General features: G+C 38.7%; 1 protein-coding gene across 8 annotated transcripts in view; it reads left to right on the forward strand.

Annotated features, from left to right (window-relative positions):
- The first annotated feature begins 1,635 nt into the window (after positions 1 to 1,635).
- The window catches only part of atp11c (ATPase phospholipid transporting 11C (ATP11C blood group)), a 39,442-nt gene continuing 17,215 nt past the window's right edge, over positions 1,636 to 23,862 (forward strand). For all 8 annotated transcript variants that reach the window (XM_086158122.1, XM_086158123.1, XM_086158124.1 and 5 more), the window contains exons 1-4: positions 1,636 to 1,910; positions 17,767 to 17,886; positions 19,272 to 19,361; positions 23,734 to 23,814. In XM_086158122.1, the coding sequence (XP_086014248.1) occupies positions 1,884 to 1,910; positions 17,767 to 17,886; positions 19,272 to 19,361; positions 23,734 to 23,814 (318 nt within the window). In that variant the 5' untranslated portion in view covers positions 1,636 to 1,883. The remainder of the gene's footprint in view (positions 1,911 to 17,766; positions 17,887 to 19,271; positions 19,362 to 23,733; positions 23,815 to 23,862) is intronic.

Here is a 23,862-nt window from a genome sequence, read left to right on the forward strand (position 1 = left end):
TAACTTTTGTAAATCCTGCATAGACTGCAGATGACATCTGATGACACATCACAAACACTGAAAATGTAACCATTTTATTTCAGTGATTTTAAATGACATTTAACCTGTTTACAAACTCAAAGGCTGCATTCTGCCCAGACTTCACATGGTATTTGTCACTGAGACAGAAGCCAAATTAAGACCTTAATGCAAATGACATGACAACCATATAATTTTAAACAAAAAAACACTGTCCAAATGCACAAACAGCTATATCATACTCAGCTGACCTTATAACCAGTTGCGTAAGTCAGTTGAAATGAGGCAAATTATAGTTCATTTGTTATTACTGTGCAACAGTATTTTGTTACCCCGGTTATATAATGCAGTGTCACGCAATTTCTTTATAGGTTTGCAGCTATGTCATAAGTCCTTAAATAAAATTGCTGAAGTTGGAGCAGAGAATGCTGAGAGCAGGATTTCATACCTGAAGGAAAGCTAAAATGATGATAGGGAAAATTATACTTTCTATTTTTGTTTTTCTTTTCTTCACCAAGCGGTGCAAAGAATGCATCACTTTAATCCAGGACCTCTCCTATATTCAATGAATACAGATGTTCCTTGTTCTAGTAAAGGTTAAAACAGCAGGGTAAAAAAAAGTGAATATTAATGTTATACATAATATTTGGCTTGGTTCACATTTGCCACCAAACCATGTTTAAGTTTAATCACTGGTTGTTCACTGGGGAGAGTGTGTGTATGCGTGAAAGACAGCAAGAGAGTCAGAGAGAGAGAGAGAGAGAGAAAAAGGGAAATTCCCATTGAAATTTTATTCGACTGACTTTCAACGTTTTTTTGCATCTGTGTAATCTATCCTGATAAGAAGCATCTGGTCAGTATTTGGCAAGGCAGTTTTTCCACAGCAGATGTTTTGTCTTGCCTAAGCAGGAAAAACAAAAGTCTGTGTGATACTGGCCCATTGTCACCCTGAAATGAATGGGGACACTTTTGCATGTTTTAAAGCCTGAAGTCAAAAGGATCTGCTGTCTTCGAGAACCGTGTGTGCATATTAGAATCTGTATTTCAGTATTCAGATGACAGCGGATTGTGTGCATGCTTCTTCAAAGTTAGGCCTTACTTTTTTGAAGTCAGTTAAGGTCATCGTTTCAATCCGGTTCTCGCGAAGCCCGCTTTCAAGAACAGCCAAGTTATATGAGTCAGCGTTGACTGACACGGAACATCTCGTTTCGTATTCAGGAATGCTAAGCGATGCCGTAGTTCAACTCTTAGACCACATTACCCAGAATACAGTGTGGGGTGAAACTCACCGCACCTTCGCCGGGTGGAGCTTCCGAACGTGGGAACGTTTGTGGAGCTGCCGCTGCTGCTGCTGCTGCTGCTGCCACCGCCGCTGAAGTGAAAATTGGTTGACAGGGAGGCGAGGCGGCCGGACGGCGGGAATCCACGGAGAGAAGTTACTTTCCGGTGTGCGGCAGCTTCTGGGTCGGCGGCCGGAGGGGGAGGCTAGACTTGAGAGACGCAAATGAATCGCACAAGTCCCAGCAACAGGGCACACGGAGCGTCATGTCAGCGGCAGTTTCAGCCTTGAGCCAGGGGAAGAGCGATTAGTACACCGCAACGCGGAAAAAAAACTAGTCCGGGGGAAGAGAATGCGAATGGTGGGAAGACGCCGAAACCCAACACAATGGAAACGATGTAGCGTCACTGCCACATTTCATGTAACGTCATTTAGACTTAACGGTAGAGTAGAGAGTAGATAGCTAAGGCGTTAGCAGGCGCAATAACATAAATGTGAAGTTATTCTCCGGAGGAGCTGAAACAGAGCCGGAGGCGGATCCGGAGTGTTATCCGGCATTGCGAAATCAAAGAAGATAAACCAGAAGATGCTACGGAGAGGACTGAACCGCTGGGTATGGAAGACACATACACACACACATATTGACACACATACATACGGTTAGCTTGTGAAATACTGTTAGCGTTTTAAGTGACACGTCTGTGCCCTTTAATTACTCGAATTCTAGTCATTTCCGTGTTGCATCCTCGACGTTAACGCGTGAATGGGTCGTCGTGGGCGACACCGCGGCGCCACGCACACGGAGTGAGAGGATGAAGCAGCTGTTGACTTCACTTCACCATCAGCCGGTTAGCTAACTGCTAGGCAAGTTCTTTGAGCCCAGGAAGTCACGACTAATGGAAGTTGAACCGAGCTGAACTCACTACCACACACACACACACACACGATAAAGGGCGGGGTTGATTTAGAGGCAAATATTGTCCTGTGGGGATCCATGTGGTCTGTTTTAAAAAAAGCATCGTTAAGGATTAGCTAGTACTTTGTTGATCCCCATTGAGGAAATTTGAGAAGTTGCAACCAAATGAAATAGGATGTTTTTACTGGATAAACAATTGAAAAAAATGCTTAACGGGATATCCAAATAGCATTGGATTCCTTTGTTAGTCTAATCCAGTAACCGACTAATCATTTAAGGTATAACTGGTTTGTTATCTAGTTCGATACTGCTTTGGCAAAGTAATAAAGCCGTCACTGAAGTGACAACTTAGTCTTCTGAAAACTTGTGATGGACCAAATAAGACAAAAATACACCATATCCCTTTCTTTAACATCTGAGAGATGTACCCAAGCTGCAGTAAGTTGTTTGTAGAGAGAGATTATCAATGGCTAGATTACTGCAAAGCTGATCTATCTAATCTGTCCAAAAGTGTAATTGATCACTTAAGTTGGCTCGAAACTGCGCTTCTCGTATTAGGAGAAAATATCTTGCACCTGTAGGTGAATAATGTCTGTGAGTAAACATTTATATGCTGCAAGAATATCAGCCTAATCATTTGGGCTTTTCGACTTTAAAATATGTTTACCTGTACTTCTGCCTGAAGATGTCAACTTAGCACTTTGAGGCAATGTCACATTCACAGTAAACAAATAAAAAAAACACGTTACTTCTTGTATAATATTCTGGTTCAGTTAACACCTGAAGGAAATATCCTGTGGCATATTTGAAAGTTAGAACTTCTCATTATGTTAAGTGTCAATTTATAACCGTAGAACCATCAGTAGATAATGTAGTGGCTGATCAAGGCATTGAAAGATGAACATTTGTTGCCAACTGATGTCCAGTATCCATTCTCATCTCCCTCTGGTTTAAAAAGTGGGAACAGAGTAGGAAGGGATAATCCTTCTCTATAAATAAAAAAAAAAGAAAAGAAAGAAAAACATTGTATTTGTACAGCACCTATTCCGCTAGTCCAGAGGCACATAAAAGATCCAACAGAATTTTCCATTTCATGTTTTGTTTGTCCAGCAGTTTCTCATCAAAATTATTTATTAAAAAACAAAGAAAGAAATAGTTTCCTTGTTTTGAAGAAACAATTTGCAGACTTTACATATGAATTAAAAAGTGTTGAGATTGATTACCTATGTAAAGCAAGATTTTTTTTTTTTTGATGAGACACCAGGAGATGAGCAAAAAATAGCACTGTACTTTGCAATATGTGCAAATACATTCATCAGACATGGGCAATGATCAATAAATGTTTTATTTTAATTACCATGTTTCACCTTAAAAGAGCTGAATGGGATTGTCTCCTCTAGGTTGACCATATTTTAAACAAAACAAAGAAAAACAACAAAAGCCTACAACCCTTTGACAACCATATTCTGACAAATGCTCAAAGCAACAGACTTTTTCATTCAGATGTATCCCTTTTGGGGGTTAGGAGATGTTGGTGGATTTGTGTAGTGTGCTCGAAGGGGCAGAATGCTACCTAAGCTGCAAAACAGCTTATTGCTTTGTTTGAGATTACTGGAGTCAAAGTTCCAAAATGGTTGGTCTCCACTTAGTTTTGATGTCTTCAATGCCCTTCTCAGCCTCTCTTGTGTAAGCAGAATGTGGTTTTTATTTCACTCCAGTCACTTGATAAACCCTAACACACACAAGTCACTGTGAATCAACTTGAAAAAAGTGTTTTTGTGAATCTAGTGTTAACAGGGATTTGCACAAAGGAACTGGGTATGTTAGAGACCATTTAAAGTTGGACTCATCTTTTGCTGACATTTGATTTCACATATACAGACCATCTGGGTAAACCAGAGAACATTTCAGGTTCAGTGCACATATGAAAGTGACTTAATGAACTGCACTAAGCACATGTTTTAGCAAAGTGGAGCCAGTGGATTGTACTTTCACTGAGTTGATGGTTCCTTTTTGGCATCATCAGCCTTTGCTACTAAAATTCAGTTTTCTACAGCGATAATAACCCAATGGTATAAACATCACAGATATATAGTATGAAAAAAAAAGAACCCTAAAATACTGATTCTGATAAGAAAATAGAGGTAGAATGAGTTAGATACTGATGAATTTTACATCAACACTTGCTTTTATATCTGTCTGGATCTTGACAATAATTTTTTTATGTATAAAACAATACCTCACATTTATGCACAGAGCAGATTTGTCATTGCAAACTGGAGTGACTGTTGGGATTGGGGGAATAATGACTGCACAGCTTCAAGGAATGACTGTCATTCCACTGTCTGCTGATTTTTAGCCTCTCAAACTGATTTTTTATAGGCTTTTTCACAACAACTTTTTGCATCATCCGTTACAAAAAATCCAATACTTTTTTAAATCTCAACCACATGAAATATAAAGAATGTGATTCTCAGTTATTTTAAACACTCAAATTGCCTCAAGACCTTAATAACCTATGCAACAAGGTGACAGAGCAAAACAAAAGTACATGGCTTGAGGCATTTCACAGAGCCAAGGGTAATGTTACATAGGCAGCATTTTCATTGCGTGTTACTTAGAAAAGGAAGGAGGCTTTTACTGGTAATGATGTTTGCTAATTGTCATCCCACCATTAAAACTTGTACAATGTGGAAGTGGATGTTGAAAATCAAACAATGAAAGCATTGCCTCCTACATCCAAGGATTTAGGACAAAAAGCTCAAGGCAGGGACAATGAACAAACAGCCTATTTCCCCTTGATTCCAAAGCAAGATTGTGTTTGTTCAGAGCCAACATTAGGTGTCTGAACTTACAGTCGGCTTATCAGTTGGCTGTGTCAACAATGAAATTGTACCTTAGCCCAAAATCCGGAGCAGCCATCAAAATTCATAAGTAAATGTTTGTTGTCTTGTTTTACCAATCACATATTCCAGCTGCTATTCCAGCCTAAATGCCTGAAATGGCCAGCCAAAAGTGTGATTTTGCCAATTCAGAGTGTAGTCCAAACATCTTTTCTAAATCCATACCCCTTTTTTTTTTAAATTGATAGGATTATTTAAATACTCACCAATTTTATATTCATTTGATATTTTCTTCTGATTGCTTGTCTTCATTGTGATAACCATCATAAAGGGCAAAAAACTGGTGTCAAATCATAACTAAGATTAATGGTGCTCCATCTGCCCCTGGCCCCAGAGGTTAGGTGCCTTCTCCACTGGGTATGACAGAACATACTGTAAATAATGCTGGGCATCAGTCAGTAAAATGGACTTTGCTACAGCACAGTTTTACAGAAAATGTGACAAGAAGAAGACATCATGGCAGTCCAGCAGATACAAAGCAGCAAAGGAAAAGCTAACATCCTGCAATTAGAAGGGCGCCTGTTTAGATTAATGTGATGTGTGGCTCATCAAAAAATTGATGTGTTTTTTTTTTTTTCCAATTATGCCAGTATCACATATCTGCCACAAGATTGCTGTTCTCATTTTTTTTAACCTCGCAGACTAGCCTTAAACAGTGAATACACTGCTTAACAGTCAAACTGCAATGCTGTGTGGTCTCAGGTTTACCTGCTGAGGGGGAAAAACACTTTTGAGTTCGTGGCCCAGGGAATTCTGTGGAATGTAATCAGAATCAGAAGCAGAAAAAAAACAATTGGTTCCCGGGGGGCAATTGGGGAGCACATGGGGTAGCAACAACAAATTGTGAACAACAAAAAATATATGGGTTGAACACACACACACACACACACACACACACACACACACACACACACACACACACACACACACACACACACACACACACACATATGGCTCGTATTGCGATGAGGGGTTTGCAGGGTTGGTGGTAATAGAAGAGTTGGACAGCTTTGGGGACAACGGTTGCTCCTCTCTGGGTTTTGCAGGCGGGTTAGCAAAGTCTGCGACCTGATGGAAGCCACTCGAAGGCCGGGTTTAAGATGTGGGACTGGTCTTAGAGAATCTTTTGGCTGTTTTTAAAATTTTACTGTCATGGAAGCAGGAGAGAGTTCTGCAGGGGGGGTGGCCATTTATTTTGGAGTAGACAAAGGTGGTGCGCTCCAGGCAATTCCTGTCGTGTTAGGTGATGGAATGGAACCAGCAGGTGAAGGAGAAGGTCATTATGTTCTCAATGAAGGCTTAATAGAACTTGGATCAGCGGTATCTGTCTAACATTCAAGGAGTTAATGATATCAAACTCTGATCTTACATGGATATAAAATCTACGCCATCTCCATTGATGATGATGAAAAACATTTCCTTTCAAACTCATTGTTGCAAAGAAAGAAATGTAATAACACATGGCAGTATATTTAGAATTACAATTACAGGGTAATGTGACTCGAGCATTAAGATAATAGCATTTTAAGCCTTTGGTTTCCTCCACCTATATTACCTGCCTTTTTAAAGGTCATCTGTTTGTTTTATTACCTTTCTTTTGCACAACTCAGTCATGAGTGGATTGTTTGAATGTGAAAAACCATCTGCAAGACCAGGTTTATAAATGCTAGCCTTTACTGCCTCTTTATCATCCTCTCATGCACAAGTAACCTGTTGTCACAATTGAGTTGAATTCCCCACAGGGGACGTGAGCAGTATAGATATTGGCTGCAAATAAATAGAAGCAATATAATAATTATACTGTCTGACCCTCCTCCTGGACGGTCTCTTAAGTGTTGCCAGATCAGCTGATTTTTCTGCTTCTAGAGAGGATTGCTGCTGTATTTTCTCTTTGCTGTGAGCTGTAAATAATATTTTGTGCAGAGCAGCCATCCTCAGATGCACAGTGTGCCGTTATCTCAGACTCTCTGCCTCCTTATTCACACCACATTTCTCTTGCCAAGAGGGAAGAAGAAAAGCTAGTAACTGCTCAAAACCAAAAGCCACCATGAGGCCTCATGGTCCTCATTCGGCTCTCAAGCGACGATGCACTGTGCCATTAAAGCCCATGTGTCATTGTTGCAAGATGCTTGTTTGAAAGAGTGGGGTCGGCCTTATTCATCAGTGGTAAGGTGGGGTGGGGATCTCAAGAGGTTATAAAGCTCTGACTCGAATGCAAAAATCACACAATTACCTTTGATGTTAGTTCAAGCCCTTGAAGGCAGCTATGTGATCTGGGAGAGGTGGAGGCTGGAGGAAATGCGATAGTATTCATTGAGGAAGCTCCTGCCTTACTGGCAAGAATAACACATACACACACACAGACAAACTCCACAAAACAGCACATGCATCTGTTTTTCTTACTGTAGTAATTAGATGTACTTTTGCTCAGTCCAAATGAAATTTCTGAAGGTAGCCTAATCCTTTAAAACCAGAAAAGGAGGGCTCCACAGGTGTTTTTATTTTATGCTCTACACTGTCGAGCATAAAATAAGAGTTGTGAGTCAACACCTACGTCACAAATATTTCTTGCTGTAGAGTCTACATCAATAAATTCTCGTGACATTGGTGTTGAGTCATAACTTTCATAAAGATTGGTCAGCTGGTCTGAGTTTCGAAAATATTCCAAAATAGAGAAATATGTCAGAACCCTGGTTTAAAGGCTCTCGAAAGAGGAATGGAAATTTTTATTTCAGACATCTTGAAGAAAGAAGTAATTCCAACAAGGTCTGTTTACTGTGGCTTGTCCAAGCGTCCTGCATTCCTCTTCTTTTTTTACAATGATGTAATTCTATTTTGCCCAATTAATTGTCCACAAGAATTTAGCCCTGTAATCGATTAAGTGCATCGCTAATTGAGCACATGTGTAGCCATGTTAGCTTAACAAGATACAATGTCAGACAATGTGAGACACAGACATGGTTCTCAAAAAACATCAATGCCACTCAGCTGAATGCTAGCACAAATTATTCTGCGACCATTGGTTCTTCAAATGGCAGCTGGAATTGAGTCTTGACATGTAACGTAATCTCACTAAAATCATGAAATATCACTATGCACTTTATACTATATTTAAGAGTCCTGATAAAAATGTTGCTGTTTGCTCATTTGAAGGCATGTATTTTTCTTGTGATACAAGTAACTGAGATTTTTGGGGTCCCTGACCACCTCTGTTACTGTTGTCCTAGTAAACAAATCTCAACACATCCTTAGTGTGTTATGATCTGTATTTAGAGCGACTTTCGATTTGATCAGTCAAGATTCATCTTACTGCCAGATATCAAAAGGGAGATGAAGGTGGGGTCAAAGTTGCACTCAGTTTGACATTGTTGCTTGAACTTTGCTGCACAATGATGCACTTACATCTGCGTCTAACCTAAACACTTAACAGCCCTGACCTGAAAAGAGAAGTTTTTAATGTATGGGTATTACAGGTCAGAAGTTAATTTCCTCCTTTTATGTAAGAGCCAAAACTCTGCAAAACAGTATCACAGGCTGTTTATGGGCACATACAGATCTTTGATGTATGCATACAAACCTTTACTCATGCAAGATTCACAGCAATTTAAGACAATGTTTTAATTGTTCCTCTTCGTTACTTTTTTCATCTAGCATGTCAGTATTTGAATAAGTGTATCAGATAATACCCTGTGCTTTTCATCATTTTTATTATCTTCCTAGTTTTCTAATGTTTTCTCCAAAATGTTTTCATTCTTTTTTCTTGTGTGTTTGAATCTGCTTTAATTTCAATCTGGCTGCCACTTATTCATGTCTATGGGCAGCTAGACGCACCTGTTGGAAACATGTAAAAAGTCTTTTAAGCTGCTGACTTAAGAATCCTTGAACAGATTTGCCCCTCTCATGGGAAGTCAGTGTAAGAGTGCATCTAAAGGCCACAGACTATGTACTGGGTATGAAGCACCAGTTGATTTATTAGGCCAGTTTGATTAGGAGCTAGAGATGTGTATTGATTCTAGCTGCTCAGTTTTGCTCCCATTAGTCTTGCACTGTGAGCTGGCTGCTGAAGAGAATTGCTAAACTCTTATGTCTTCCCTCTTCTGTCTGGTTGTCTACAATCTGCCAAATCATGATACCAAAGCTAAGGCAGGTACTTCACAACACGGAAGAGGACAATAAACATATTACCGCTGAATGTTTTACGCAAGGCAATGCAATGAAAAAGGCAAATTACCGAGAAGGGTTGTGAGTAAACCTGTCATCATTGAAACAGTTGATACTAATTTGAAACAAGGGGGATACCTCTAGTCTTTTTCTATGTCTCCATCTCACATTTCTGTGTTCACCTCATGGACACAGTTTAGGGTTTGTGTTATGATTAAAAATTGTAGTAGTAGGATCAGATATATACCAGGGAAGGGGGCATGGATGGCTTTTGTGGCAAACTTGCACTTCCTTTTAAAGGCTAGGTTGAATTCTCAGTTTGTAAGCCTAAATAATTTATGCTGCTTCATATATTTTGAATTCCCTCCTCATTGCTCCTCCCATTCTTGACCCATGTATCCAGGCTAGAGGTACTCAGATGCATTCTCATCAATATATTTATAAATGCTCCTCTAGAACATTTCTGTGCCGTGCCAACTTAAGCTTTACCGAGTATTGTTTGTGTCTGTGTGTGTCTTGGTCTATATTGTATGTATGTGTGTGTGTCTAACCACAGAAGGAGGAGTGGAGCCTGCGTCTATAATGTTTAATTATAGCAGTATCTCATTGCCACCTGAAAATAGAAGGTACTTGCAGATGTTGAGATGAGGATGGAGGGCGTTCGAGTATTTCCTGTTCCTATTTCTATGTGGTTAGTGCTCAAAAGAAGTCTGAACCTAACTCAACCATGTCCACCTAACTAGAAGACAAGGTGGAAATTGACTTTTTCCCATCAGGATCTCCATGCAGCATTGAATGATGAGTAATCAATGTACAAATATGGCATGTGCAGCCTAATGCGTTATTATGTAATTAGAAGAGATGCAGTTGACTGGAAGATTTAGTGTATACTATACAATGACTTTGCGAGTAGCCAAGATAAAACCTGACATGGGGCCTGGATTATTTAAATTGCTACAATTGCATTGTAGTGGGGAAAAAAAAAATCTAATTTCAGAACATACATCTCAAAAGGCATATCTGGCGTTTGTTTTGCACAAAAATAGTTCAGAGAATGTGTGCACTTGCCGAGAAAAACCACATTCCATTTATGGCTACACCACTTTAAATTCTCTTTAATTATAGATCAAAGTGTGACTAGACCACAGTTGAAATGTCCTCCCTTTTCTGGCTCTTAGAGGATAAAACATTTCCCCTCAAACAGTTCATGTTCTATTTATTTATTTATTTATTTGTTTACTTACTTACATTTTTTTCTAGTACTTTTTGTACTGTCTACTGATTGGTTGCTATCAGTCAAAAGTAAAGCAAAAGAAATTGAGTTGCACCATATATGATTATAAAAGCAACCAACCTATAATTGTGATTGTGTACTTTGAGATAGTAAACGTGTTTAAACAAGAACTTTCCTTGTGGTGACATTCACAAAGCAAGATATCGTTTAATTGGTTTAGTAAGACAAGTCGTACTGGAACCGAAAGTTCCTTCCTGGTTCCATTACCCAAACTCCCTTAGTCTGTTAGCGTTGTTGAGCAAGAGGCTGACTCCCTAACTGCTCCCCTGTGCTGATCAGTGGTGCACCACTACTCATGGTAGTGGGGGGCTGGAGTCAAAGACAGGGGCAAAATTTGATTGATGTGCTGAATGTATAACTGAATGTGAACACATAATGGGTTTTTCGTCTTTTTCTTTGAGTTGTTACTCCAGAGTTATGTTTGGGAACATTGCGATTTCCGTTATAGGCAGTGGCACTTTTCCCCTTTGCCTGACTCGCTCCCAAATTTTTCTTTTTCTTTTTTCTTTACACAACAGAAATCTACCCTCGTATGAAAAGCTTTTCAGAGACGATGACTTTGTTTTCAAGGTTTCTACTTAAGGTTCAACGCTAAAAGTTTATGATTAGTTGAGGACAATTTTAATCACAAAATATCTATGGTAAGAGTTTTTGCAGTTGTTGCAAAAAAAGTAGCTAGAGCAGTGTCACTCTAGGAGGTTCGACAATAATTGAGTAAGCAGCTCCCTTTTGCAAGGTCTAGATGAGTGTCCCTTCTTTCCCATTGTCAAGAGACACAGTATAATGTAGGCCAGTACCAGCCCATGATACAGGACTCTCTGTGTCGTGTACAGCTGCAGCAATGCTCAGAGAACAATGAGCCCTTGCCTATCTATAACAGCTCTTTAGGATCAACCCTCAGTTCAAGTTGGACTATTATTACTCCGAGGCAATTTATTACTCTGCCAACAGCAGCCAGAGGACAGCCCAGCCTATAATAGTGGGGTTTTATGCTATACCATTGGCCAAGTGTCGGGGAATCCAAGATGGAGGTAACGCCTGTTTGACTATGGGGTAATGGCTTTGCTTCTCTTTGATTAAGTATGCTTCTGTGTAATACAGTTTGTCGTCAGTATTTATGCAAATTGTTTGAGAGCGATAGTTTTTACAGTTGGAGTTTTTGTTAATTATACTGAAGGTACTTTATACTTCCATTCATTTGTTAAACTACTGCCACACTTTTCAAAATGAGCGATGATATTTTGGCAAAATTGACAACCATTCTTGTTAGGCTTTTCTGATAGTACATCACTTGTCTCAGTTTCAGAGTTAAACTAAAGTTACTCAACATTAATTGCTTTTGTTGGTAATCGTTTTCTAATGTACAATGAATATCTTTTACACTTAACATCTTTGTGCTGAAATTAGACAAATTAGCTCATGTGACATAACATGGTGAAGCACTTGTTTGTTGCCCCGGATATTTGAACACAGTAGCACAAGTAAAACATTGATATGACAGAAGATTAAGCCAGATTTGATGTTGTCTTTGTGCTATTTAAACTTCAAAAGATACTTTTGCCTCTGAAGCTCTACTGCAGCCGGTGCAGTGAGTACTTGGATGTGTAATCACAACTGAGAGAGTTACAATTAGAGAGAGAGTGAGCATGCTGAGAAAGGACAGGGAATCTGGCTGGCGAACTAGAGTTTGAGAATGAAAGAGAAGCGCGTGCCAGACTGGGTACTGCAGTGACTTAAAACATTGACTTCATGTGGGCCTCTTTGTCCTTGATTTCAAACATTCAACTCCGCATAGTGCTCATGTTGTCATCGTCAGCAGACAGAGTGACAGGTATTAAGTGTTATGATTATCACTTTCAAACTGTTAACTGCACTTCCAGCATTTTGTTTTATTTATTGCATTACATTGAGGCAGCTAGAACACTGTGGCTTAGTTCTACTCAAAATAATAAATTTTCTGTAGTGCCTCACTTTGTAACCCTTGTTCACAGTAGGTCGAAAGACTTTATCAATGCTAGATGGAAATTAATTGAGTTATAGTCATTATGGTAATAAGAAAACAATGTGATGATAGTGAAAGAAATACTTGTGATGCTTACACATATAGTAGAGCAACAACATAAGACCTGATAGAGAAGACTGTAGTTGAACTAAGTCCAGGTTCCACATTTAGAGCGTTTTCGTGGGATACAATAAAAGTGATTATAATGAATGCAATGCACTTCATTTTTCATTTCTGTCAGGAAAATGTTTACAACATAGTTTACAACATATCTGACGTTCCTAGTGTCATTCAGAGTGCTGTAAGTATACAGGCAGGACATAAAGACATGCAGTATAGGTCCCTGGTGCTCTCTCCTCTTCCCACAGCTCCCTCACACCTCATTAAATGTGTTAAAGTAGATTTTCTAAGTGGATTTTTTAAAGCTTAATGGCACGGTTCCTGCATTCCGTAGTGCCTGAGCTTATTGTTTTTTGTCTGCACTTCTGGTTACAAAATCAGAAGTGTAGACTGATGAGAACAAAGAGTACACAACAGAATTCATTAGAGCTTTCATTTTTCAATTTTCCGCAGTGCTTCTTTAGTTAAAAAACAAGTTACTTTTGACGTTGTGTATATGATTTTATCAAATGATATATTCTTTTTGCATGATTCTTGCGGGTGGGATCATGTAAATGTTTTCCTTTGTTTCTGTAAATATTCATGGAAATTTATGTTGCTTATGCTTAAAAGTAGATCGAGGATATATGTTTACATATGTATGTGTGTGTGCTGCCTAAGCGACACTTGAGTGAACAGTCAGTCCAGCATTAAGCACTTCTCTACTTTGACTTGCAGATTATTAATATCTAAATGTATGTTTATTTTGAAGCAGCTGCTTTACTTTGCTTTGTACTTTTGACTCATTACATATGGGTTAGCCAAAATTTGGATGATGCTACATGCTATGTCTGAAATAGTGGATGTTTCATTCAACGCACACTGCAAACCCACTGCAAACATGTTTTTATACAATTTGACATTCGATCTTAACATTTAGAACCCCTGGTTTGCACCTGCTTCAGTGAATCAGGGCTGACATTTTTTTTGGTTCACTGTAAAACTTAACTGTGTAATGAACTCTTGTATTGGTGGTCCATGATGTCAACTAAATCCACCCAACTTTTGTTGAGAAGTGAATTGTTCCCCTTTAATAACTCCACCTGCAGACAAACAGTTGATAAGAACTACATCTGGAGAAAAAAATTATCAGCTGATAAGAACTACATCAGGAGAATAAGGCAGGCCATTGGGACAAATGTTTGTCATAGACACCAGAGAGCTTGTATCGAAATCCACCAAGCATGTCTATATCTAATTCATATCAGTCTTTCAACCAAAAGGTGCTACCATTTTTGGTCACAGTCTGCTTATCTTTTTTTATTTCTTGGTAACTGTAGTTAGTCATTTGGGTGTTTTGAATTGCTTTCCCTGATCAAATGGTTATGGGTGGTAAAAAATTGCACTGACAGTGAAACTCACAGGTTCCCAAGCTGAAATTAGTGAACACCATTCAATCTTTTAATGTAAAATTGTTTTCTGAGTTTTAAAAAAAATACAGGTTTAATATTTTGATTTTCTGATATTTATACAATATAGAGATAAGATTTTTTTTTAGTATGTTGTTAATAATAATTCAGTTTATTCAATTGATGTTTTGAAATTGGGGGTTTGACTTTTTAATTACAGTTTACCATTTCTACCTTTTTTCTTACTAAGTGCTTATTTGTCCATCTGGTGGCGCTGAGATGGTGACAAAGCCAGTAGTCATTAAATAGTGACATGGGGTGACAGGCCACAGTGTCATCAGACCAAGTCAACACTGTTTGGCAGTCGCTGAATACGGCTTTATTTTCCTGCTTCTTTATTGGAGGATCTTTCCTCTCTGCCCCAGCTTCTACACATTTCGCATTGTGTGCATAATTAGATTTAGGTAATTTAATGCAACTTTTCAGGCGCACTTAATTCTGTAATGCACCACTTATTTCTGACTCAGCAATTACTTTTCACCTCAATTGAGCATTAGACGTTTGCTCTCTTGATCTCATTTATGCATTGTCGTCAGACTTTTTCTGAAGTGCATTTACATTTTTATTGACATTCTTGTTCTCTTGGTCGCTTTTGCTAACATTATTAGCATTAAATTGCTTTGTTTGTTGTTTCTCATCTATTTTGAAAATGTTTGCATTGCATATGTGGCTTTATGCATGCATTCATGTGCACATACATGCATGCATAAATCGATTCACTGCAATAACAACTACTAAAAGATGAAGTGAGCCCCATAGCACCCAATCCTGATTCAATTTTATAATAAATTTGCCACTAAATCAATAGCCATTCAGTACCTATTTTGTAATTGTCCGTAAGAAATATGTCATCATGTCATATAGAATCACATCTTCTGAAGAAAAATGTGTGCTCAGGGTCTTACGTGAACACTATAGCTTGCTTAGATTCTGCAAGTTATTCTGTAACTCGAGAAGCATCAAACATTGTATTTAGCTGATATCCTCGTGGCTAGGCAACTGTAGCAAGACACTGCGCAATAGGTAGACGTGAGAGATTTTTCAATCAACTCAAATTGTTTTTGCTGTGATGTTTTGATGGCTTTTTTGGAATACTGAGAGGACAGTTGCCTGAAGCACTGCTTCCGATAATAATCAATGAATTGATCATGGTTATTGAGAGGTTTATCCTTTTCATATTGTTCACATCCCCGCATGGTTATGGTATTGTTTAAAAACCTGAATTTAATTTTCTCTTCTGTTGCCGTTGCTTCGACTTGCACAGTATTAAGGTTACTTGAAAGTGTCATAAACCTCCTCAAAACAGGCTTAAACTCATTTGTATCAACGTTTGACCATTCTGATACAACATTTCTGTTATAACTGAGCAGATTGCTGTTCATGTTGCTGTAATTTGCACCCTCCCAGGCATTTGTCCAGAATAAGATGTTCATTCTTATCTGTCTCCTCAAAACGTTTCAGTGACCTTTACATTAAATAAGGCAGAGGTCTGTATCACCATGTACCACTCAACTCACTTGTCTAGGCCAGTTTTCCAAATGTAAAATTGAAAAGGAGACGCATTTCCTTTAGTCTGTACAAACTAAATAGGAGGTGAGGCCTACACATTGATGCCAGTATTTTTCTCAATGGCTCACTAAAAACATTTTGGTAACCATTGACTTAATTAAATGTGCAAAATTAGTGCTGGATGGATTCCAGTTGTTTGGACACCATCGCTTGCTTTTGTGCCTGGATAGAAAAGTGACTTTGTGGTAAGTCTTTTTCTTGTGAGTAATGTCCAATCCCCTCAAAGGAAAGAGAATTAAGTCATAACTTAGGCGCGCTTATACATTGCACTTGGTTATGGTGAGAAATTCATATATACTGAAATACTATCCTGATGGATGATAGACACAAATGTTGTGTCTATCGGCCTGTAAAAGACCATCCATTATTTCTCTTGCAAAGGTTTTGCACTACTTTGTTTACACAACTTAGTTTACATTTTTGTTGTTCTTTGGAGGTCTTATCATTTTCTGTTAACACTAATAATTTTATGCATTTGAACATTTTTTAAGCAGCTTTGTAGAATAACTATGCTGATAATGCAGGACTAGGCAAAGAGAAGATACCATTGTGCTTTCTGCATCGAGTTGCCATAGTGTGAAAAGTAATGAAGAGGTGTCAAAACCAATGTGAAGTTTTGGGACTAAAAAACAAAAGTCCTGTGAAAGAAATGTTGGCATCTTGTCATTGAGGGAAAAACCCCTTCTTGATGGCGATGATGCCTATATATTGTTCCACCATGCAGTGATGTTACACACAGATATGACGTTTTAAGAATAAGAATAAGAATAAGAATAAGAATAAGAATAAGAATAATAAGAATAAGAACAACTTTATTAATCCCGAAGGAATTGCTGTGCCAGAGTTACAGAAAATATAACAGTAATAAATAATAAAAGAAAAGGCAGAATTAGAAATAAAAATAAACTATAAACTATAAAGTGTCTCAGTGAAACTATAAAGTGTCTTAGTAAACAGTGATAAAACTATAAGTGTCTTAGTAACAAGTGAGGTAAGGAGTGCACAATAGTATTATAGAAGGGAAAATTGTAGTGTAGCTGTTATGAGATGAGATGAAATATTGCACAGTGTAGCCGTTATGAGATGAAATATTACAATATTGCACAGTTTCTGAATATTGCACAGTGAAATGAAATATTGCACAGTTTTTTGTTTTTTTTTTAGGTTAAAGATAGGTCATGACATCATGAGCAAGGCCTCACATACAGTGTATTGCTAAAATGCAGTGTATTGCTACAGTGTATTGCTAAAATGTAATGTTTGATGTCTGCACAAGAATATACCAAATGTGTGATAATTAAGTTAATTTTTTTTTCCATTTCCCTTGGCGAACCTTATTGGGAAATAAAGAGAATTATAATATATGTTACTGTTTTACTTGTGTGCTGGCTTTGTGACTTAGCAATACTGTCCTATGAAGCCTAATGTATTCTGGTCACATCTTTAATATCCTTACTGGTTACTTCCTGCTATTAATAATGACATGTTGTATGAATTTCCATCACAATGTTTATAAAGTGACCCTTCCTTTTTGCTTTTTTTGAGAAAAACTATTATGCCTATTTCAAAACCATAGTTAGCTCCATATTTGTTATTCAAGAGCATGGTATTATACCCGCAATGCACAGATAGAAAAATAGCTTGATTATTTAACCAATACTGACTTATTGTGGGCCATAACCTGTTACTGGAGTGATTAAAATTGACATTGGTTTTTATTTGTCAGTATTGCAACACATAACTGTAATGTGTTACTCTTTCCAACAGCTTGTTATATAAAGTCCAGGATGTCTTAGTTTAATCATTTCCTTTTGAGGTCATTGTTTATATGTTTATGCAAAGTGCAGAGTCTCTGACCTTCCAAAGTAATGACAATAATCTGTCTTTCTTCCCTCGCACTGTGATTTTAATACAATAGTCGGGCAGCTGGTGAAAGTGCTTTGAGTTATCTCTTGTGGAGTCTGTGTTCTTGAAGATTTTTGTATCTAATTTGGAATGTGCCATGCCAAAATTTACTTACACTTATATCTTTTGTGTTTCTCTTTTTCATTCTCAGTTTGGAGGTGATGAGAGAAGAGTGGACAGAAGAACCATCTATGTTGGTCATCAGCAGTCCTCTGTCAGTGAGGCTTTCATCCCACCCAAGTTTTGTGATAATCGTATCGTGTCCTCCAAGGTAAGACGCACTCACATATATAAGGTAGGGTTGCATTCCGACTGTAAATCAAACTTAAATTCGGCCCCCCTTCAGCTTTCCTATCTGCCAACCGCCGGAATGCAAAACAAGCTCTTGCACAGACAAGATGTTTGCAAGTCATCTTGCTCTTTTCTTCCATCTTCAGCATGGTTCTCCGAATGCTTGAATATGTACCGTAGTTACAGCCACTGGAGCATTGGCGCTGACAGTGAAATACATGGCTGCTACTAATGCACTGGCAGGGTGGACACTTCAACAGCATTCTCCTGGGCTTTGATTGACTGTAGCCCACCCCCCCCTTATTCTCACCCCTAAGCCCTGTGCTAGTTGCAGGCTCTGACAGGTGCTGGTTGGCTTGCTTATGGATATTAAGGGTTAAGTGATAGGAAGAGGAAAGCGGGGTAGGTGGATGGGTGGATTTATCTTGGTCTAGCGGGTTCCGGTGCGGATGCATCAATCAATTGCCTCCTCCCAGTATGTCAGAATAAACAGTCTTTAATTACACTGGCTTTAGTGTTTATTCTCCCCCATGACTCCATTCTCTATCATCCGGTTGCTTTTGCACTCTGCAGTGAGCTATTTCCACCTTTCCTCTTTTATTCTTTGCTATTGCAGCATCACACTCACCTACCCTTTCCACTTACATCTCCCCACCCTCATTGCTTTCAGCCTCTCTTCTATCTCACAAAATGAGATTGACCTATCTGCTGTGGTTGCATTTCAACACTCTGCCAATGCAGACCCCCCCCCCCCCACCACCACCACACACACACTAAATATTGTTTAGGTTGGAGTGTGTGTAAGTGTATGTGCTAGCTTTGTTACGCATTTTGTTTGACCTGAAATTTTGTTTGAAATCACAAAGTTACCAGCAGAGAATTGTCAAGCTGTGTCTCTGGGCTCTAACAAGAAAAAGGTGGCACTTAAGCCCTGATGATATCAGCAGTCACCACAACTTCAAAACTAACAAAGGATAAAGAAACAGTTGCCAACTTGACAAGTGTATTGGCTCTCCATTCAAGGGTAGCTGAATTAAGAAGATAAATCTTCAATTTGAATCGATGTTAAACCTGTATTCCCCCAGGGTTTGTCTCTATAGACTTTACAAAGACTTCCAAGCTATTGAACTTGCCTTTCCCTTACCCTTCCCCTGCACAGAGACAACTTGTATGCAAGAGCCTGTGCATGTTTTATGCGCCTCTCATCTCTCTTAATGTCCTAGCCAGAGTTAGGTTGAAACAAATTGTCCTTTTATGGGGAAAAAAATAGACATCCAAATCACCAAAGAACAGTTCACCTGTTATCGAACTTAAATGTGTCTGTGACTTCCCCGTGTGTTTGTGTGTTTCCCTTTCCCTCTGCAGTATACTTTATGGAACTTTCTACCAAAGAATCTGTTTGAACAGTTCAGAAGAATTGCAAATTTCTACTTCCTTATCATCTTCCTGGTGCAGGTGAGTACAATTATTATCTGAATTTGTCATTTTTAAAATTGACCTGTCTAGTTTTTGTACCTGTGCTGTTGCAAAAGGAAATAACCCCCCCCCCCCCCCCCCAAAAGGGTTTGGGTCTATAGTAGGATTTCCATTTATTCCATTCATTGGTGGACCTCTGCAAAGACAGCTTTCATATACTGTCATTTCAGACTATTTAGTGCATCTAAATATAAGCTGCATCGGCTAAAAAAATATATATATGTGTACATATTTAGACGACATTGGTCTATAAGCCGCAGGTGTCCACATTGTAACATGAGATATTCACATACAAAGATGTTACACAGATACTAACTTTTAATGAAATGCATACTGGTCCACAAATACGTACTGGAAGTCTTTTTTCTCAGAACCGTGGCTGTAGCACGGCTGATGAAAAAGATTATTAATAAATAACACAAGGAAAAGTTCGTCTGTCCGTCCGTCCGTCCATCCATCCATCCATCCATCCATCCATCCATTTTCTATTCCTGCTTTGTTCTACTCCAGCCGATCACTATCCCCGTATTCCTCTTGCGCACTAAAACCATTAAAGTCGTTTTCTTCAATGTTTTGAACAGCCTCAGAATTTCACAGTAATTTTGTTGGTCCGATGTGACGAGGCTAAATGTTTTGGTGGCATGAAGCTTGTTAGCCTCCAAAAATCCATAAATTAGCCGCATCATTCGATTTGTTGGATACTTTCTGTGTGGAGTTAGCATGTTCTCCCCGTGTCTGTGTGGGTTTTCTCCGGTTCTCCAGTTTCCTCACACAGTCCAAAAACATGCAGGTTAATTGGAAAAAAATTGATAAAATTGCCCTTAATGAATGAGTGAGGGAATGGTTGTTTGTCTGTATATGTGGCCCTGCGATTGGCGACCTGGCGCGAGGTGACAGCTGGGATAGGCTCCAGCATCCTCCACAACACTGAGTGCAGGATAAGCGGAAGAAGATGGATGGATCATTGTTTAAGCCGCAGTTTTCAAAGCGTGTGAAAAAAGTAGCGGCTCATCGTCCAGAAATTACACTAAAGAATCCAAAAAAATTAACTGTTGTGGCTATATTAAGTGGTACAAAGTTTGGAAATGAGGCAATATATATATATATATATATATATATATATATAGATAGAGAGTCTACTTTTGCCAAATGTAGTTAAAATTTGGCCTATATTTGTTAAGAAGCCAAACATCTCTAAATAAATAAATAACACTTTCATGTCTGTCAAATTTGCTGATCAGTTGGTGAACTTGACTTAGACAGTTTTGTTGTTTGTGTTAAAAGCTGTGTAATTGTTGTGATGTACTGTATATATTTTCAAAACTGTATTTTTTTTATGGCGTGCTGGATATGAGATTTTCTCATTCTTTTTAATATATTATCATTCTACTTTTACTCAGAATTTTCTGCCCTTCCTCTTTTATTCTCTTCTCCACTTCATTAGAGCAGAAATTCATGTGAGGCTTTTCCATCATCCCATTCTCTTTGCGTACATTTTCCGACTCCATGGACAATCATCTTTCAGCAGTAACATAAACTCTAACTGCAAGCTGCCCTCAAGTGTAAACAATTGCAAGTGGTAGGGTCCTCCAGAGATGTACTTTCTCGAGTCACATACTGACTGAATGAGCTCACAAAGTGACTGCCTCCTGAAGCCCAGGACTGGGAAATGTCTCTGCTACTTTCATGTCATAATTCCTTCAAGCTCAAATCTGAAACCGTGTTGACTTTTTCTCCCGGCAACTTTCCATTATTCTCTTTACATTTCACACTAAAGCCGGTTTGTCTGTTGTGAATCAGCTAATCGATAGATGCGCTAGATTCTGCACAGTTGTGATCTTATTTGTGAAATAATTGTTAACTTGCAAAAAGCTTATGCGGGAGTAAATGGTGATGTGAGTTTGCATCACTCACCAAATTGCTGTGTGTATGCCCAAGGATTATCAATGTGATGTGCTTTTTCATTTGTGTGTGTGTTTGTGCACGTGATATATGACTTAGTGGGTGTCCTGGGTTTGCTGACTGTGTTTACCCAAGCTGCAGCATGGTTGGCATTTCTCCACTAATCCTGGCTCTCTTGAGGGTATCCTTATCCTATCAACTCTGTTTTCCCATGCAGCTTGCAATTATGTCACAGATGATGACAGAGAAACAGGTGTGCAGAGTGCTTGTGCACCTGCATTACAAATCTCAAAATGTACATTTTCACTTCCCCATAGTGGTCTAAGCAAATCGTGTTCTATTTCAACTCAATATCACCGATTCTCATAGATCTGTCTTTCTCCTTTTGTCATTTGGTGATTTTTTTTTTCTCCTTCTTCTTTCCTCCCTTTATGTTTTTCTTCCTTTCTTTCACTCCTTCACATCCCCTGTCTTTCTGCAGCGCTGCACTGCTAACGTCAGCAGCCAGGAAGCCCTCTGTGCTTCTATGTGCCACAAATAGACACAGGCTGATAAAAAAGCACCTTTCTCCTATAAATAGCACTGCTTGTCTCTGCTTGAATTTGATCGAATGGGAGTTTAGTGCTTGGAGAGAGTGAAATAGTGATGAAAGAGACCAATTGGTGGAAGCAGTAAGAGGCAAATGAGTAGGAGAATAGGAGGATCCTTTGTACCTCAGGGACTTCTATTTTGTTTCTCCTTTTGTTGTACTTCCTGATTCAGACAAGAGGCTTTCTGCTGCTCTTTTTTTCAGCTCTGTTAGCATACCTGCACACCATCAGCTGCAGCCCCCTTTTCTCTCCTGTTGCTGAGATTTTAATTTTTTACATTTGCATCAGGAATGGTATTTGTCCATTTAGAAATGTTATGTTTTTTTTTTACAATCCACTGCAGATGAATGTTTCAGGTCACTTTTTACTTTCCATTTTTCCCCAGTTATGCTAGTGATGCATTTCAAATCAGTCCATTCCAGGGAATAACAGATGATGTATTAATGTATCATAAATATGGAAGAACATTTTTCAGAGTCACTATGGAAGCAGACATTCCTGGAGAGAAGATATTTTTATAGTCCTCTATCTTTTATTTAAAATCCAAATGGCCAAAGAAGTGACAAAGTGCTCTGGTCACTGTCTTTTAAATCTGATATCTGGTTGGTGCATCAGAGAGAGGTTTTCCCAAGTCCTTTTTGTAGTCGTTAAATACGTTCCCCTGTGTGACTGACCCTCAAATGTGATTGCTTAATAAAGTTTACTAAAGAATTCAAATGATATATTTTATACATATTTATACATACTTGTTTGCATTGTGCCCGAGAAGTCACCAGTTGCTACATACATAATGCACTCCCTTCTGAATCTGCACTTCCTCAAATGGTCAATGTGTACTTGTCTCAGCATTGCAATTGATCCTTTCTCTGCTTAATTGTTATCACACTAATGCCTGGGTAAGCAGGCAGGTGTGTGTGTGTGCGCGTGCGCGCGTGCGTGTGCATGCGTGTGTGTGTGTTTGTGTGTGTGTGTCTGAGAGAGAGAGAGAGAGAGAGAGAGAGAGAGTGCGAGAGATCAGGTGCTCTGTTTCATTGTTAGTCAGGGCACATTTGAGGAAAACACGAGAGACGGTTTTAAAAACTCATCTCCTGCTCTTACTTGTGCTGATGTCTATCTGACAGCTTGTGGCGTTCCTGTTTTGAATACCAATGAACTGAATATGTTTTGTCAATGCTTGCTGTAATTCACACCCTGGCTCTGAGGGTGACCAGGATCAAAAATACCAAAGTAAATCTTGTGATGGTTTTAAGGGTCATAGTCACACAAGGCGATTTGTGTGTTGGGATTTGGGCTGCAAGCTTAGGTCAGGTGATGTGTCTAACTGGCTGGTGTTACCGCATTACAACATCCATAATTATGCTTATTAAACATTTACAGAGCTAATACAGCTAAAGTGAGTCCAACAAACTTTCTATTGGCTCTCTCCCATGCCTGGACAGTGAAACCAAAGTGTTGCAAGTCCCTAATCTTTAAGCACTTGTGTCCTTGGTACACTTGATTAAAAATCTGTGGTTCCAAAATCTCCCTTGTCTGCAAAGTTTCAATACCTCCCTGATTTTTCTTTCTGATAAACATTATGAAGTAATTGTCAGGCTCATATATATATATATATATATATATATATATATATATATATATATATAAACTGCATCCTATATTTTTAAGGCTTGCACCACCTACTTCAACTTAATTGTTAATTTCTCTCCTAACAGCAACATTGTTTTGTCTTATGTTCAAGATCAATTAGGTGTGCTTTCACCAGTGAATCAGAGTCAGTAATACTTTATTGATCCTGGAGGAAACTGAGTAAATATTGAAGGCAGTATGGTTATTCTGAAGTGTTTTTTTTTTTCCAATAGGTGATAGTGGACACCCCAACCAGCCCAGTCACCAGTGGCCTACCTTTGTTTTTTGTGATCACAGTAACCGCAATCAAGCAGGTAAGAGATTCTCTTGTGAAAATATAACCTGTCATCATATTATAACCA

This window comes from Fistularia commersonii, chromosome 13 (genome assembly GCF_037954325.1).
Source record: "Fistularia commersonii isolate RoL2024-O1a breed Wild chromosome 13, RoL_Fcom_v1.0, whole genome shotgun sequence".
Taxonomy (NCBI): Eukaryota; Metazoa; Chordata; class Actinopteri; order Syngnathiformes; family Fistulariidae; genus Fistularia; species Fistularia commersonii.